At 46.6% G+C, this 19,111-nt stretch overlaps 1 protein-coding gene across 1 annotated transcript in view; it reads left to right on the forward strand.

Annotated features, from left to right (window-relative positions):
* Positions 1-19,111, forward strand: part of LOC115079069 (deleted in malignant brain tumors 1 protein-like) — a 129,338-nt gene that overhangs the window by 86,475 nt on the left and 23,752 nt on the right. Inside the window, exon 7 of the mRNA XM_029582088.1 lies at positions 12,147-12,551. Within this exon, the coding sequence (XP_029437948.1) occupies positions 12,147-12,551 (405 nt within the window). The remainder of the gene's footprint in view (positions 1-12,146; positions 12,552-19,111) is intronic.

Below are 19,111 nucleotides of genomic sequence, written 5' to 3' on the forward strand. Positions count from 1 at the left end.
TTACATGGAACAGGTAACTGTATGAACAACTAATGGAAGGACAGGAGGGCTAAAGGGCCCGGGGGGGAGGGGAGGGGGGGGGGGGGGGGAAGAGGAGCAGGCAGGAGCAAGGGGAGTAGGGGGAGCAGGGGGAGAGGGAGAGGTGAGGGAGGAGCAGGGGGGAAAGGTGGAGGCGAAGGAGGAGCAGGGGGGGAGAGGGGGAATGGGGAGATGGGAGGTAAGAGGGGAGGGGGATGTGGGGAGTGGGAATGAGGAAGGAGCAAGGGGGGAGGTGGAGGAGAGGGAAGGGAGGCTGAATATAATTAACATCGCATTTTTACAAGGCAGCAGTACGAAATAATAAGAGCAGGTATTTACATGAGAATTACGGAGTGCATTCTAAAAGGTTACTGGAATTAGACTGACAAATTAGAGTTCCGGTTGACTAAGAAGGGGAGGAGGGGGAGGCTGAAAAACTCTCTGCGGAATATGTGTAGATTGCTTTATGGTAGCTTTCTCAGGTTGTACTAACAAATTGTAACTTCGGGATGGAGAAGAAAGAGAGAAAAAAAAACGGGGATGGCATTAGAGATGTGAATCGTGTCCTCGATCGTCTTAACGATCGATTTCGGCTGGGAGGGGGAGGGAATCGTATTGTTGCCGTTTGGGTGTGTAAACTATCGTGAAAAATCGTTAAAATCGTGAGCCGGCACACTAAACCCCCCTAAAACCCACCCCGACCCTTTAAATTAAATCCCCCACCCTCCCGAACCCCCCCCCAATACTTTAAATTACCTGGGGATCCGGCGGTGGTCCAGAACGGCCCCCTCAATAGAATCGTGTTGTCCGGAACCCCCGCTGAACGACCTCCTGCAGTCGATCTCCTGCCGGCGCCATTTTCCGTACGAAAACGATTTGCGGCAAGAAATCGCTCCCGGAACCCCGCTGGACTCCCAGGAAACTTTTGGCCAGCTTGGGGGGGCTTCCTGACCCCCACAAGACTTGCCAAAAGTCCAGCGGGGGTCCGGAACGACCTCCTCCGTCGAATCGTTTTTGCCTATGGCCGCCGCCATTTTGCGGTGGCCATTTTGAAAAATGGCGCCGGCTGAAAACACGATTCTATTGAGGGGGCCGTTCCGGACCGCCGCCGTTCTGGACCACCGCCGGATCCCCAGGTAATTTAAAGCATTGGGGGGGGGGGGTTCGGGAGGGTGGGGGATTTAATTTAAAGGGTCGGGGGTGGGTTTTAGGGGGTTTTAGTGTGCCGGTTTTCCTGCCCTCCCACTTCCCCCGATTTACGATTTTTTTAACGATAAATCGGGGAAATTGGTATTGTATCGTGGCCCTAACGATTTTTTGACAATTTAAAATATATCGGACGATATTTTAAATCGTCAAAAAACGATTCACATCCCTAGATGGCATGGTGTTAAGAGCTTAGAAGGGAGATGGAGGGAGAGCTGCTATTTAGGTGTATGAGTGAGTGAAGGGCCAAGTTTTGAGGTTCTGTTTGAAGATTTTAGGACATGTTTCTTGGCGGAGGGAGGTAGGCAGCTTGTTCCAGAGGGAGGGCCCTGCGAGGGAGAAGGCTCTTTCTTTGGTGGAGCGCAGTTTAGTGAGCTTGGGTGAAGGGGTATATAGAAACATAGAAATGAAATGACGGCAGAAGAAGACCAATCGGTCCATCCAGTCTGCCCAGCAAACTTCACACTTCTTTTTTCTCATACTTATCTGTTTCTCTTGGCTCTTATTAACCTTAGGTTCTATTTCCCTTTCACCTCCACCATTAATGTAGAGAGCAGTGATGGAGCTGCTTCCAAGTGAAATATCAAGCTTGATTAGTTGGGTAAGCGGCAGCATAGCTCTCTGCCGTTGAAGCAGAGAGCAATGCTGGATATGCGTGAAGTATCAGTTTTTCTTCTCCCCTGCCGTTGAAGCAGAGAGCAATGCTGGATATGCGTGAAGTTTTAGTTTTTCTTCTCCCCTGCTGTTGAAGCAGGGAGCTATGCTGGATATGCGTGAAGTATTAGTTTTTCTTCTCCCTTGCCGTTGAAGCAGAGAGCTATGCTGGATATGCGTGAAGTATCAGTTTTTCTTCTCCCCTGCCGTTGAAGCAGAGAGCTGTGCTGGTTATGCGTGAAGTATCAGTTTTTCTTCTCCCCTACCGTTGAAGCAGGGAGCTATGCTGGATATGCATTGAAAGTGAAGTATGCCTTGAAAGTCACATTAACTATCATCAAATATTGAAAAGCCTAATAATTGGTAATTCAATAAGCCTAATAATTGGTAATACCTATAGCCCATGAACCCATCCCTGTTTTTTTTTTGTTTTTTTTTCCCCCAGAGAGATCACCACAGAAAATTGAGTCAGAGTTCTAGAAAGAAGGCATAAAGAGAGAATGTTTCCTATTACACAGATTTCAGAGACTAAGAATCAGACCCTCAATAGAGGAATAATAAAACAGTTCTATTATGCACAGATCTCTACTATATAATAATTTATATAATTTCAATTTATCACAGCCTTATCTGCACAGGAAACAGATGAATCCTCTCCTGGGCTGGCACTAAGCAGTCTGTAATTTTACAGCTGGTTCACTAGTTAGCTTCCCCCAATCCTCTGAATTTTCCAACCCCCAATTTGGTTAAAACTGAACACCTTTAGGAACCTTCAAGTCCTTAGCTATTAAATGATCCCTCAACACTTATGTGCCAATATTAAACAGATTATTATAGAATAGCTATACAATAAGAAAAATGCAGGTATACTGAATCTTTAAACAAACAATTAGCAAGGACCAAAACTACTAATATACAATACCAGACCTAGAGAAAGGTATAAACAGAGGAAGTTTTACTACACAGAAAGCCCAGAGCACTTTTAGAAGGACTAGAGAAAGAAAACACAGGAGGTTTGTTTTGGGGTTTTTTTTTTGTTTTTTTCCCCCAGAGAGATCACCACAGAAAATTGAGTCAGAGTTCTAGAAAGAAGGCATAAAGAGAGAATGTTTCCTATTACACAGATTTCAGAGACTAAGAATCAGAGCATCAATAGAGGAATAATAAAGCAGTTCTATTATGCACAGATATCTACTATATAATAATTTATATAATTTCAATTTATCACAGCCTTATCTGCTCAGGAAATAGCATGGCCAGGTACTGTTTTCTGGAGGGTCTGTTGTTGACACGAAAGGTGAAATCCTCTTTGAACCAATGCATGTTTTTGTTGTGAAGGGATTTGTGTATTAGGGTGAGAGACTTGTATGTAATCCTAGCTGAGACCGGCAGCCAGTGTAGATGTTTGAGTACAGGGGTTATATGTTCATTTCTGTGAGTGTTGGTGAGGATACGGGCTGCTGCATTTTGTAGGAGATGTAGAGGCTGTAAGGCGTTTTTGGGTAGGCCTAGAAGTATGGAGTTACAGTAATCAATCTTTGACAGTATGAGGGCTTGGAGTATAGTGCAAAAGTCGTTGAGATGTAAAAGCGGTTTGAGTTTTTTCAGAGTGTGTAATTTGAAGAAGCAGTCCTTGAGGGTGAAATTGATGAATTTTTTGCAGTTGAAATGTTTGTCGAGTGTAACGCCAAGGCTGCGAACATGGGGTGGGAAGGAGATATTGGTTGGGGGAGTGTTGTTTGCTGATAGTGGACGTTTGATGTTGGGAGGAGAAATGAGGATGAGTTCTGTTTTAGCTGTATTGAGAGCGAGAAAATTGTTAGATAGTAGAGTGCTGATGGCGGTGAGGGCAGAGTTCCAAGTGTGGATGGCTTTGTGTATTGTGTCAGTTATAGGTATCAGTATCTGTACGTCATTGGCATAAATAAAGTGCAGGAAGCCTAGCTTGGAAAGTAAGAGGCAGAGGGGTAGGAGGTATATATTAAAGAGAGTAGAGAGGGATGAGCCTTGGGGTACTCCTTGCCCTAGGGAAAGGGGTTTGGAGATGGCGTTTCCAATTTGCATGCTAAATTGCCTATCAGTGAGGTAGGATTGGAACCATTGCAAGGCTGAGCCTGCAATGCCGATGTCGGTGAGGCTTTGTAAGAGTATTTGGTGATTGACAGTGTCGAATGCTGAGGATATATCAAGAAGAATTCGGATGTGTGAAAGACCTTTGTCCAGGCTTTTTAGGATATGGTCGGAGAGTGATAGAAGCAGGGTCTCTGTGCTGTGGTATTTGCAAAAGCCATATTGTGACGAAGTGAGGATATTCTGTTCGTCCATGTAGTCTGATAGTTGTCTATTGATGGCTTTCTCAAGGAATTTTGTTATCAGAGGAAGATTTGAGATAGGGCGGAAGTTGGTAGGATCGGAAGGGTCCAGGGACGGTTTCTTAAGGATGGGTTTTACAATAGCGTGTTTGAGGCTTTTGGGTATGCTGCCAAGAGCAATGGATTTGTTTATGATGTTCGATATTGGTTTGGTGATGCACCCAGGGATAGAGAGGAGGTTCTTCGTGGGGATGGTGTCCGAGGGGTGCGTGGAGGGTCTGATTTTTCTTAATATGGAGGCAATTTCTAATGATGAGGTGGATTCAAATGTGGAGAGTTTAGCGGAGGAATAGCATTGGAGGGTGTCCGTGGGTGTATGTGAAGGAGGGAATCGTGTCATAATGTTGTCTATTTTTTGTGGAAGAAGGAGGCTAATGTTTCACATTTGGTCTGATCATCAGTGTCAGGATAGGAGGGAGTGCAAGTTTTTGTAAGGTTGCTTACTAATTGGAATAGGGCTCGCGAGTTGAATTATAGGTGATGGATTCGTTGGGAGTAGAAATCTCTTTTAGTTTTATCGATTGCTGCTCAGAAGGAGTGGAGATAAGTTTTAAACTTGTTCAATTGGGCAGGTGAGGGGTCTTTGCGCCAGTTTCTTTCTAGCTTTCTCAGAGCATGTTTCATCTTTCAACTAATTCCAGAAAGAAACTAAAAACTCATATCCAAAAATCTCTAAAACCAATAAATGGCTAGTAAGGCATACAACAATCTACACATGTTTATTTATTTATTTATTTAAATGCTTTTAAAATATACCGACATTCATAGGACATATCATGCCGGTTCACAATCAACATTGGAAAGGAGGAAGAGGAAATTACAAATAACAGGGAGGGGGGATGTGGAGCAGGAAAGGAAAAAGGAGAGGATGGGGGCCAGGTGACAGCAAGCGCAGAAGTTGCGGGAAGGAGAAAGGTAGTGAAGTGCTAGGGGAGAGAGAAATTGATAGGAACTGTGTTAAAAAACTGAGAATAAAAATTAACAAATTTACAAAATCAGCAATTCCCTAGGATGCATCAACAGATTAGAAGGGGTAAGGGAATTGGATGTGGCAGTGGTAGGGGTTTAGGTCTGATTGGAGTCAGGGTATGCTTGTAAGAAGAGCCAGGTTTTGATGCCTTTTTTGAAGTTGGGTAAGGATGGTTCAAGGCGGAGATACGTGGGAAGAGAATTCCAGAGGGAGGGGCCGGCTATGGTAAAGGCTCTCTCTCTGGTAGTTGAGTGGTGTGCTATTTTGAGGGGTGGGATGTGTACAATGCCCGCCGTGGAGGCTCTGGATGGACGATTGGATGTACGGAAACGTGGTGTTTCCTTGAGCCATTCGTGGTCGTTTTTGTGAAGCACGTTATGGAGTATTGTAAGGGTTTTGTATTTTATACGGAAAGGGATGGGGAGCCAATGCAGTTCTTTTAAAATGGGTGTGATGTGTTCTCTCTTACGAGTGTCTGTGATGATTCGTGCCATGGAGTTCTGCAGGATTTGTAGTGGTTTAATTGTGGCGTAGGGCAGGCCTAGGAGAAGTGAATTGCAGTAGTCTAATTTTGATAGGATTGTGGACTGCAATACAAGGCGAAAGTCTTGAAGGTGGAGGAGGGGTTTGAGCTTTTTGAGGATGTGGAGTTTATAGAAGCCGGCTTTTAGAAGGGATTTGATGTGTGGTTGAAAATTAAGGTGTTTGTCTAATACAACACCTAGGTCTCTTACAGATGGCAGGAGGGGGAGGGTTGTGGGGGTGGTTTTAGTAGTGACCTGTGAGGTAAACTCGAGTTTGTTGGAGATGAGGATGATTTCAGTTTTTGTTGTGTTAAGAGCGAGTTGGAGGCTGTCTAAGAGAGAGTTAATGGAGGCAAGACAGGATTCCCAGAAGTTTAGAGTATCTTGTAGGGTTTTTTGCATGGGGATGAGGATCTGTACATCATCCGCATACATGAAGAAATTGAGACCGAGGTTAGAAAGTAGATAGCAGAGGGAAGGAGATATATGTTAAAGAGGGTGGAGGATAAGGAGGATCCTTGGGGGACACCCTGGAGGAGGGGTATGCGTGGGGACTCGGAGTTGTCAATGTTGACCAGGTATTCTCTGAGTGAGATATGAGGTAAACCATGATAGTACAGTGCCAGAGATGCCAATTTCTGATAGCAGATTGTAGATTGTTGAATGCAATTTAAACCATGTTCGTAGTGTCATGGTATTAACTGATAGTTAATTGTAGTTGCACAGAGGTCCATATTCAAAAGATTTGTTTGGGTAACTTCAGGACTCATCCAAACAAATCTTTGGTTCCCCTGGCTCTCTGTTAAGATTTTGTTCAGGTAACTCATCTCTGCATAAGAAAGAGGAGCATTCTAGGTGTGGTGCTTAACTTTAATCGGTTAGCACTGATGTTGGGTGCTTTCCAGAAAAAAAGTTGGCCATGTGTGACCGGGCTTTCTTTCCCCATATTTTTCATCTAAAGAGGAGTTTTGCATTTTGAGTCCTGCCCTTGCTTTATCCCCACCCTTTTGTGGGTTGACGCTCATGGGTGTAAAGTGCCCTGTGAGCAGGCGATCCAAGAAGAGAAAGGAGCTTGAAGTCCTCCCTGGGTCTCCGCTCACCAGTTTCAGAGCAGAGGCTCTTCACCATCTCCAGTGTGGACTGACCAGGAGGAGAGGATTTGTGGAGATTTTGGAGGCTTTTTGATATTTGGAATTTATTGAGCCAATTTATTGAGAGAAGGGCACCCTCCCAGTATGTCTGAGTTCTTGTGACCTGGAGATCTGCTAAGATTTTGTAGTTGTTGGATTTTGGAACTTTTGCGAAACTTGTTGAAGTTAACTGTTCTTGAGATCTTTTTTTTGGAGATTTCATCTTCCCAGTTTTTTACTTTATTCTGGAGCTGGAAGAGTTACCCTACCCTTCACGGGGAAGGACATTTTCCAAAGAACACTGGTTCAGCTGGGAAAGAAACATCCAGGGGTTGGGTTTTTTTCCAATTATGATTTTGTTCTGATGCTGTCTTTTGATTTTTTTTAATTTATTATTTATTAAATTTACAATTTTCAAACGAAGCATCCAAAAATACAGATACCAGGAAAAAGATAAAGGAAATCCACATTTCAATACCCATTAGATCACAATGTATATGGGGGGGGGGGGGAGATTCAGCAAAAGAGGAGAAAAAACTCATGAAATTAAGAGAAAAAAGACATGACATAGCTCAATATGACATGCAGTACATTTCAAAGGCATGAATCAACCGAGATACTGCTTGCTTGAAGCGTGATCGTCTTAGATTCTATGCAACTCTTAAGCTGTTCTGCTGTCTCTGTTATACTTCCCTATACACTTGCAAGGGAACCTAAGGAAGAAGGTTGCCCCAATGGCTAAGGTCTCCTGGTGTAATGCTAGAAATCCTGACTTTTTGGCCCATGAAAAGTGCATTAGTTTTCTTAAAGTTACTTTTCATGACCATGTTCAGATCCTTTTGATTAAACAAAGATATTAACAATGTTGCTCTTTCAGAAACTTTGTGATTAGATGGCTCTAAAAAGTCAGTTAGATTGTCCAAATCAACTAAAAGAGGCTGATGTTGAGTATTAAAGCAAGAAGGCAAGAAGTACACTTTATCCAGGGGGGGGAGTTGATTCTGTGGTAAACTCCAAAACATCTAGGAAATATCTTCTTATGGTAATCTCTCCCACTACCCTGGGAAAATTGAATACTCGCAGATTTAAATGCCTTAAAGTGTTTTCTATGGATTCAATTTTCTTACTTGACATCACAGGAGGTCATTTACCAAGCGGATCACACGCAATAAGGGACATTTTGCACACGAAAAGTCCCTTATCGCATGCGATACCAAGATGGGGGAGGAGTTGGGGTGGCGTCAGCCCCGGAAGAGGAGGAGTCGGGGCGGCACCGGGGTTGATGCCGCGAAGACTGTGCTGAAAGTGAAAGGTAAGCACCTTTATCGCTGTCAGTTTCGCGGCGAATAACTACACCTTGTGGCATTAGTAAATCCAGCCCATAGCCTTGAATAATGGCAGTCCTTTAACAAACTGTATTTCTTCTTCCATATTTTTTAAACTTATCCAGAATCTCCTGTCGTTGTCAGTCAGTGTTCTTTAGAATAGATTCCACTTGTTGAGAAAGAGTTAATTTTTATAGAGCAGTCTAAAAAACCGTTACCATTCGAGGACATCAGGTCCCATAGAGAGTCTAGGGTTACAATCGCAGGCTTCTCAAGAGGTACTGGTAAACTAGTAGAAAGGAGAGAACCGGTGGCAGATATCTCACCTCCATTAACCGCCTGATTAATCGAGGCACCAGATCCCTCTCCATTAATCCGAGCTGAGCTGAGCACGGGGGATTCCAAAGCCGCTGCTTCCTCGATTTCTGCTACTTGGAATCCTTCTTCAGGGTTCCACACAGAGTGCAGCGACATGGCTGCCTGTGCTTCCTACAGAAGGCGTTCATCCGGGGGGACTCGGCGATACTTCCTCCGAAGCCGGGGCAGGCTCTCCTCCACTCACTGCGGCAGCCGGAAGATGAGTCCCTGATTGCAATACCAATCCCGTGCATTGCAAGAACGTTTTCTGCCCGGGTAAGGATGAGGAAACCGAGGGGTATGTTCTAACTTTCCCCTTCCTCTTCGCAGGTGTTTTTGGTCATCAGAAAAAGGAAAACAAGCAATAGGAAATAGCGAGCAGCAGAGCAATGCTTGGGTTAAGCCGCCATCTTGGCTCCTCCCCCTGCCAGGAGTCTTTTGATTTTGCCATACTGGTTTGGACCACTTTTTCTCTGCAAATAAACTTTTAATTTGAACCTCATCCTCAGATTCTGTGGGGATTTTTGGCTCCTGGGAATCCCCTAGTGAATCTAATTATAGCTGAAACTACCCCTGACCAGTGTTATCAAAGATGAGAAAAGCGGGAAGCAGGAAGATGTCCCCACAACCGGACCTACGTCCCAGGAGGTTATACCCCCTGTCCCCCCCTCCACCAGTTGAACTCTGGTTTTGTGTAGCCCTCCTGTTCAAGCTAAACCAAAAAGTAAGTCTGGTGAAGCTGAGGGCTGACCTAAAGTTATGTAGACAACATCATCCATGTAACTTTGACTTTATCTAGGTACAGTCAGCAGAACACCTATCTGGCTGTGTTCTACTCAATATTCAGGTAAAGATACTTCAGTAAGTTTATCCAGATAACTTTCTCGCTCCCAGGATTATTTAATAAGGACCTAACAATTACCATCAGATCGAAGCAGATCATTCCCTACATAATTTAATAACAAATTTAAATAAAATGTACCTTACTCATGTTTGGAAGACTAATATCCTCCAATATTCCAACCATCATTGAAAGATGTCACCTCCGTGGTCACATAAACATTTACGCTTTTTAATCCTGTTACGAAAATGTTTTAAAATATCTGTTTAGGAATTTGTTGCCAGAGGATTTGTTCAAGGTGTCAAGTATATAAAGGGTAGATTTTTAAAAATTGCACAATCGCTGTTCCCTCCTTCGCCCTCCCCCCACCTTCCTCTTCCTTCCCCTACCTAGCCCAACCCCCCGGCCCTATCTAAACCCCCCCCCCCCCCTTACCTTTGTTTCATGATTTACGCCTGCTAAAAGCAGACGTAAATCAGCGCGCCGGCCGGCTGCCCCGCTCCGTGTTCTGGACCCGGGGGCTGGTCCGGAGGCCGCGGCCATGCCTCCAGAATGCCCCGGGCCGAAACCACGCCCACATCGCTGCCCCCAAAACGCCGCGCCATGCCCCCAAAATGCCGCGTCATTTGGCAACGACCCCAACACGCCCCTTTTAAAAAGCCCCGGGACTTACACGCGTCCCGGGGCTCTGCGCGCGCCGGCGGCCTATGCAAAATAGGCGCACCAGTGCAGGGCATTTAAAATCCGCCCCTAAGAGTTTACAATAGGTTTGGACAAGTTCCTGGAGATAAATTCATTAAGCCCTAAAACACATAGAGGTAGATCTTAAAAAAATACGTGTGCACGTACTTTTGTTCGTGCAACTGGCGCGAACAAAAGTAAGCCAGATTTTAAAAGATACGCGCGTATCTTTTAAAATCTGGGGTCGGCACGTGCAAGGCTGCGCAAAATTAGCAGACTGCGCGCGCCGAGCCGCACAGCCTGCCTCCGTTTCCTCCGAGGCCGCTCCTATTTCGGAGCAGCCTCGGAGGGAACTTTCCTTCCACCCCCCCCACACCTTCCCTTCCCTTCCCTTCCCTTCCCTTCCCCTACCTAACCCACCCCCCCGGCTCTATCTAACCCCCCCCCTACCTTTGTCGGCAAAGTTACGCCTGCTGAAAGCAGGCGTAACTTTGCGCGCGCCGGCCGGCTGCCCTGCTCCGTGTTCCGGTCCCGGGGGCTGGTCCAGAGGCCGCGGCCACGCCCCCGGAATGCCCCCGGGCCGAAACCACGCCCGTGTCGCCGCCCCCGAAACGCCGCCCCCGAAACGCCGCGTCATTACCGGCACGCCCCCGACATGCCCCGGGAGGATTTATGCGCGCAGGGGTTTTAAAATCTGCCCCATACTCTTTTGAAACAATTTTAACTCCCTGGAAAAGAGAATTGAAAACATATGAGGAAAAAGACCTCAGAGTCAGCAAGGTGTGAAGAACCTACACCTTGCTATTCACAGCTGTCATCATTGCTTTAAAAAAAAAAAATATTATTATAATTAAAATGTCATTAGCCCTTTAAATTATTATCTTGAATTCTTTAATATTTTAATATTTTGTATTTAATATTTTAAATAAAATGCTTTACTCAGTACTTGTATCATTGGTTATTTTATATGCAGAAATACTGTAATAGCTGTATGTACTCTATATTAAAATACTTTTGTGGCATTTGAAGAATCAATATAATCAAGGGAAAAGTTGTATAGTTCAGTAGAACAATAATATAATAATATTTTTAATGCAAACATTCTCATTACAATAAATTTCTAAAAAGACATCTTATTAATCATTTATAACATATTCAAAAAATAAACCACAAAAAGTACAAATGAGAACATTGAAGAGCATCCTATTATCAATAAGCATTCAGAAAAGAATATACTCAATTAAACTTAAAACATAAATTCAAAATCTGAACGATATAAAAGGGAACCCATAATGCTAAATACCACATCAACCAAAAAAAAATAATTATCACACCTCATACAAAAGCATGAAACACAAACACACACATAAAAAGAAAAGAAAACATCAAAACCCAGCCACAAAAATAGAAAAGATGATCAAACCCCAAAAATGCACTTGTCAGCTGATCACAAGAAGAAACCAAGGGGGCTTAAAACCCTTATTCAATAAATCCATACCTTATACAAAACATAAAGGGCCAATGGAGTTGGAATATGCCATATTAGAATGCAATCGGCCCAAACGAATCCAGACAAAGGGTGGTTGATGCAGTCCCTTCAAACAAGAGGATGGTATAGAAAGAGAACAGAAACCAATGGTCAGAAGATTGCAGTGAAGCATGTGCAAAATGTAGCCAGCATAGCAAGGTCACAAAAGCTTGGCATGTTTCACTGATAAGGCCCCCAGTAGTTCTTCACAGTTTCAAAATGCTAAATGATCCTCACCATCATACTCATGACATCTTATGGCACATAGTATCACAAAATCACAAAAAATATAAATGGCCATCAGATAATGGTGCAGCAGTTCCCATGGTGACACATGACGCTAAGATATCAGTGCATCAGTTCTTGTGGATGCACTCAGTAAACTATCAAAAAGCAGAATCTACTATAACTCTAAATCAGCAACTTCTACTTGTGATGAGAGCCAAATGGGAAGGAGAGGGATGAAAATCATAGAGCATAGGAAGGACCTGATATTGCACAGTATTTTTGCTTATTGCATTCTTGGTCTTTCCCCTGTAGGTATCGTCAACATGCGTTTGGTGAATGGAAACAGCCAGTGTGCCGGAAAAGTGGAGGTTTTTTCAAGTAACACATGGGGAAGAGTTCATTCTGATCTATTTGACCACGCACTATGGGACCTGCCAGATGCAGCCGTGGTGTGCAAACAGCAGGAATGTGGACCCCTTCTGGAAGTGAGCATAAAAGAGGATCCACACGAAGAGAACAACTATATGTCAATGAGAGAAAAAGAATTTGTTCTGCTTATGCCACATACTAACATAAGGAGAGAAAAAAATGTAAATGTGAAGTATTTACCTTGGGGTGTTTTCTGTAGCGGCACCGAGACCTCCATCTCCCAGTGTGGAACCAAGAGGATGACCCTTCAGCCTTATCAGCACATCTATGTGGAGTGCGCCGAGTCAGGTACCAGAATGCACAGATGTTCTGTTCCATTAAAAATTAGACTTAATGGGTAGAAAATCTCCATCATAATAAAAATGTATTTGTGACCAAGATAATGCAGGAGGTCAAAATGTGACAACGTATCTGTCCTATAAAACTTACACCCAGGAACAGGGGAAAAAACAACAGTAGAGGAGAAAGGCAGAATGTCTAATGAGAGAGACCACACTGTTGGAAAGAGGAGGGGAAACCAAGGAAAGAGAGAGCACTACTGAAGAAAGGACAGTGTGTATATGACACTATGCAGGTATATACAGCACCCTCAGCAGCACAGGACTCCATAGCACTATGCAGGGTAACTAACTAGGTGTATAACTAGGTCGTTCAGCGAGGCGCCGGAACCCTCGCTGAACGACCTCCTGCAGTCGATCTCCTGCCGGCGCCATTTTCCGTACGAAAACGATTCGCGGCGGGAAATCGCTCCCTGACCCCCGCTGGACCTCCAGGAACTTTTGGCCAGCTTGTGGGGGGCCTCCTGACCCCCACGAGACTTGCCAAAAGTCCAGCGGGGGTCCGGAAGGACCTCCTGCCGTCCAATCTTTTTCGTCTATGGCTGCCGCCATTTTTCGGCGCCATTTTGGAAAATGGCGCCGGCTGAAGACGACAAGATTCAGGAGCAGGAGCCCGTTCCGGACCGCTGCCGTTCCGGACCGCCGCTGGACCCGCAGGTTATTTAAGTTATTGGGGGGGGGGGGTTCGGGAGGGTGGGGGATTTAATTTAAAGGGTCGGGGGTGGGTTTTAGGGCGTTTTAGTGTGCCGGCTTACGATTCTAACGATTTATAACGATAAATCGTTAGAATCTGTATTGTATTGTGTTCCATAACGGTTTAAGACGATATTAAAATTATCGGACGATAATTTTAATCGTCCTAAAACGATTCACATCCCTAATATGCAGCACAGAACTCCATAGCACTATAAAGGGTAACTGGATGTATACAGCACCCTCAGCACCACAGGACTCCATAGCACTATGCAGGGTAACTTGGTGTATATAACACCAACAGCAGCACATGACTCCATAGTACTATGCAGGATGACTGGGTGTATACAGCACCCTCAGCAGCACAGGACTCCATAGCACTATTCCGGATAACTGGGTGTATACAGCACCCTCAGCATCAAAGGACTCCATAGCACTATGCAGGCTAACTAGGTGTATACAGCACTCTCAGCAGCACAGGACACCATAGCACTATGCAGAGTACAGCACTCTCAGCAGCACAGGACTCCATAGAACTATGCAGGGAGACTGGATATATATAGAAACTCCAGCAGCACAGGACACTATAGCACTATACAGGGTGACAGGGTGTATTCAGCAGTCTTACCAGCATAGGACTCCATAGCACTATGCAGGGTAAATGGGTGCATACAGCACGCTCAGCAGCATAGGACACTGTAGAGCTATACAGGGTGACAGGGTGTATGCATCACTCTTACCAGCATAGGACTCCATTGCACTATGCAGAGTAACTGGGTGTAAACTGTACCCCCAGCAGCACAGAATATTATAGCACTATACAGGGTGACTGAGTATATGCAGCACAGAACTCCATAGCACCAGAAAGGGTAACTGGATGTATACAGCCCCCCCCCCCCCCCCAGCAGCATAGGACACTATAGCAGTATACAGTGTGACAGGGTATATGTAGCACTCTTACCAGGACAGGTCACCATAGCACTAAGCAGGGTAACTGGGTGTATATAGCACTCTCACCAGCACAGGACAATATAGCACTATACAGGGTAACTGGGTACATTCATCATCCCTTGCAGCACAGGACTCCATAGCACTAAGGAGGGTAACTGGGTATATACTGCACACTCTGGAGCACAGGACACTATAACAGTATGTATGGTGAATGGGTATATGCAGAAACCTAAACAGCACAGGACTCCATAGAACTAAACAGGGTGATTGGGTATATACAGCACCCCCAGCAGCAAAAGATACCATAGCACTATACAGGGTGAGTGGATGTATACAGCACCCCCAGCAACAAAGGATACCATAGCACTATACAGGGTGACTGAGTATGTACATCACGATCAGCAGCACAGGACACTATAGATCTATACAGGGTGACTGGGTGTAAACAGCACCCTCAGCAGCTCAGGAATCGATAGCACTATGCACAGCCATATGTACCCACTATACAGAGTAACTGGGTACATACGGCACCCTCAGCAGCACAGGATTCGAAAGCACTATGCAGGCTAACTAGGTGTATACAGCACCCTCAGCAGCACAGGACTCCATAGCACTATGCAGGGTGACTGGGTGTATACAGCACTCTCAGCAGCACAGGACACGATAGCAGTATACAGTGTGACAGGGTGTATGCAGCACTCTTACCAGGACAGGACACTATAGCACTAAGCAGGGTAACTCGGTGTACATAGCACCCTCAGCAGCACAGCAATTGATAGCAGTATCCAGGGTAACTGGGTATTCACAGCACCCTCAGCAGCACAGGACACTACAGCACTATGCAGGGTCACTGGGTATATACAGCACCCTCAGCAGCATGGGACACTATAGCGCTATACAGGCTGCCTGGGTGTATACAGCACCCAGCAGTACAGGACACCAAAGCATTAATAAGGGTGACTGGCTATATACAGCATGCTCAGAAGCACAGGACACTATAGCACTATACAAGGTGACTGGGTGAATAGAGCACCCTCAACAGCACAGGATTTCCTAGAACTATGCAGGGTAACTGGGTGTATACAGTACTCTCACCAGCACATGATACCATAGCACTAGGCAGGGAAACTGGGTGCATACAGCATCCTCACCTACAAAGGACTCAATAGCACTATGCAGGGTAACTGGTTGTATACAGCACCCACACCAGCACAGTAGACCATAATATTATGCAGGGTTCCTGGGTGTGTACAGCACCCTCACCAGCAGAAGACACCATAGCACCATGCAGAGTAACTGGGTGTATACTCCATCTCCAGCAGCACAGGACACCATAGCACCATGCAGGATAACTTAGTGTATATTGTACACTCAGCAGCACTGGACTCCATAGCACTCTGTAGGGTAACTATGTGTATACAGCACCCATAGCAGCACAGGATGCCATAGCACTATGCAGGATGTTTGCGTGTACACAGCACCCCCAGCACCATTGTTTGTGTATAGCACCCTCATGCTCCATAGCAATGTGCAGAGTAACTATGTGTATTCAGCACCTTCCCCAGCACAGGATATTGAGCACTATACAGAGTAGCTGGGTGTATACTGCACCCTCCCCAGCACAGGACACTAAGCACTATTCAGTGTAACTGGGTATATAGAGCACTCTCTCAGCACAGATTGTCATAGTACTATGCAGGATGTTCGGGTGTATATAGTGTTGTGAACCTGCCGTGCTGCTGTGTCCTGCCTCCCCCGTGTTCCTGGTGTGCCCCTTGTTGGGAGCCCTCCTGATTGGCAGAAGCCGCCGCTCCTGCTCCCTGACATGCCCTCTTAGTGGCTGGAGCCGCTTCTGGGGTCCTCAGATGGCAGAGATGCCATCCCTGCCGGTGCCTGCATTTCTCTTTGCAGCATGAAGCCATTCCGGCAGCCTGCTTTGCTCCTTCTTCATGGCAGGGCTGCTGCCGCTGATGCCGCCGCACTTGGGGCCTTCCACGTGGCAGGGTCGCCACCACCAATGTGCCTGTCTCTTCCTGCTTCTCTCCTGCCTTCCCCTAGGCATGGCCACGTGCCTCTCCTCTGCTTTTAAAGGGCCAGCGGCGGGAAAAGCCCCGTGGCCCTCATTAATGATATCATCGACCACTCCTGCTTCAGCCCTATAAAAGGAGCCCTGTGCCAGTCTCTCATTGCCTTCGCAAGGAGTCAGTTCGCTCCTGGATGTTCCTGTCCATCTGACCTGGAGTCTTCTGAGGTCCATCTCTTCTTCAAGGTCCTATGTTTTCTGTTGAAGCTCCATAGTCCTCATCTGAGCCTTCATCCTGGAAATCTTTCTGTTCCATGTCCAGATGTTCCGTCGTCCTGTGAGTTTGTTCCTGAAAGCCTTGATGTTCCTGTTGTCTTGTTCCTGATGTCCGTGATCCAGTCCTGATGTCCCGTGATCCAGTCCTGATGTCCTGAATCCTTGGTTCCTTCTCGCCACCTTTCCTGGTGTGCCATGTCGTGGTCTGTGACCAGCCCCATGGGCAGGCTGTGTCGGGTGCCTCATGGCACAAGGCCTGCCTTCTCACCTGCAGAACAAGCCTCCAGAGGGTCATCCTTGCCTGAAGCCAAGTCCTGTCTTGGTCTTGTACCCTATAACTCACCCCGGCCCTCCGTTCCCTTGTGCCTGATCCATCCATGCGTTAGATGCTGGTGGAACCTGCGCCGCTTCAGTGTTGTCCACGAGTGGCCTCTACAGTTTCTGGGACATGTTCCTCGCACTTGCTTCACTTCTTGTCTGGAGTCTGCCCCACATCCAGTGTGTCTGCAACCAGCCCTGTGGGTGAGCTGTGTAGGGCTCACTGCATCTCAACCTAGTACTTGATCGTGAGTCTTCGTCCAAGTGTCATCGCCCGAGTCTCGTCAGCCTACATATTCTGCCCTCAGCCTCCATTTGGCCTCACGCACTCATCGCTCCCAAGCGGCTGGTCTGAAAGGGCTTCCGAGTGGCTGGAGGGCTACTCTCGTGACCAGCATTGCGTTGATGGGTCACACTGCTGCATGCAGGTCCAGCAGAGGCCGGGTCCAGCCTTGTTCCTGCTCTGGATTCCATCGCTTGTCTTCAGTCCAGCCTTGCTCTTGACCTGCCCATGCTCGGGCATGCCTCGCCTGCCTCGGCACCTCTTCGGAGATCCTCTGGGGTCGAGCCATGGTCCAAGAACACATATTCTCCTCAGAAGTGGAACCGCTTTCCTAGCGCTTCCTAACATATAGCAACCCCAGTAGCACAGAACACCATAGCACTATACACCATGTTTGGGTGTTTACAGCACTCTCAGCACAGGGTAACTGGCTGTATATTTAGCACCTTCACCAGCACAGAACTCCATAGTATTATGCAGATTAACTGGATGTTTACTACACCCTCAGCAGCACAGGACTCCATCACCCCATGCAGTGTAACTAGATGAATACAGCACTCTCAGCAATACACACCTGCATTGCTGAATTTACAGTGTTCCCTGTATGTACCCGGATCAGTCCAGACTCCTGGGTTTATGCATCCCTGCCAGCAGATGGAGACAGAGAAAGTTTTACTGACACTGCTACATAATCCCTGGTGCCACCTGCAGTTCCTCAGTATTTCTCTGTGTCCAGCAGATGGTGGTTGATACAAAAACCTGCAGTTCTGGAGTCTGGCGAGTTCTTTAATTTTGTGAGCCTTCCTCCCAGGCATTTTTGGCTCCTGGAGGATCCTTCCCTGTTTGGTCGAGGTGGACAAGCTGGAGGTCAAGGACCTTTTTGTATGCTCGCTCCGTTGCCCATGGATTGTAAATCTGGTGGTCCAGATCCCTCTCCTTCACAAGGCTGCTTAGGTGGCTCTGGGCTCAGGTGGTTCTTTTTCGCTCAGCTTGCCTCTCCTTTTTAAATTTGGATGATCTTGGGCTGGACAGCTCTGTTTTCCATCCTGAGAGGAGGTTTGCCAGTTTTGTTTAAAGTTATTTAAAAAAAAAAATAATAATAATAATGATAAAGAAACAGTGAAGGAGACCCAGTTATGAGGCAAGGCACAGGTGATTTCAGGTCTCAGGCTGATGGATCTCTCCCCTCCGGTCATTGAGAATAGTGGGAGAAGGGCTTCTCTCCTGCTCATTGCTGCATTTTGGGCTCGGCAGGGGGGTGGGGGGGCTTTTTCAAGTCGAGTAGACTATAGTGGGTGGTTTGGTGTGCCATGCATTTGGCGCGGCGCCGGAGCATCTAAGCTATCTAGGGCTCTGTGCAGCTTGCGTATTGGGGGGAGAGCCCCCGGCAGCTCCAAAATGGAGGAAGCAGGGTGCAGGCTCTCCATGGTGGGTGTTCCTGTGCGCTGGGAAGTCGGTTTGCATTGGGACCTTGACGTCCATTGACGCGGGAATGGTGGCCATTTTGGATGCTCATGCAATACTGACCATGCCAATGGAGGAGGAGGGGGATTTTCCCCTGAGGTATCCCCTGTCCACCTGAGCTCCATGGAGGGATGGGGGGAGGGGGAGGCAGATGAGGGGACTGGCTCAAATCTGCCTATCTCTGGGTCCTCTAGGGCTGAGTCCATGCAGTTTCCAGCAGTTCCTTGCCCTTTCTCATCTGATTTTGTCCTGCTGCTTCATTAAGCTTATTTGGCTCAGCAGGCAAGGCTGGGGACCCAGCCTTGGCCTCCTGTAGGTCTGTGCCTGGCTTCTAGACCTGAGCAGTTCAAAGGTAAGAGGCCTTCCTTGGTGCAGTGTTTGCTGGGTCCTGCTCAGGCTGATGAGGACTCGGATGACCCAGTCGAGTCACAGAGGACCCCCGGGGCTCTAGGGGTATTGTGTTGCTGGACCAGGGTGTTGATCCAGATGTGGCTGGCATGAT

The sequence above is a fragment of the Rhinatrema bivittatum genome, chromosome 1 (genome assembly GCF_901001135.1).
Source record: "Rhinatrema bivittatum chromosome 1, aRhiBiv1.1, whole genome shotgun sequence".
In the NCBI taxonomy this organism is placed as follows: Eukaryota; Metazoa; Chordata; class Amphibia; order Gymnophiona; family Rhinatrematidae; genus Rhinatrema; species Rhinatrema bivittatum.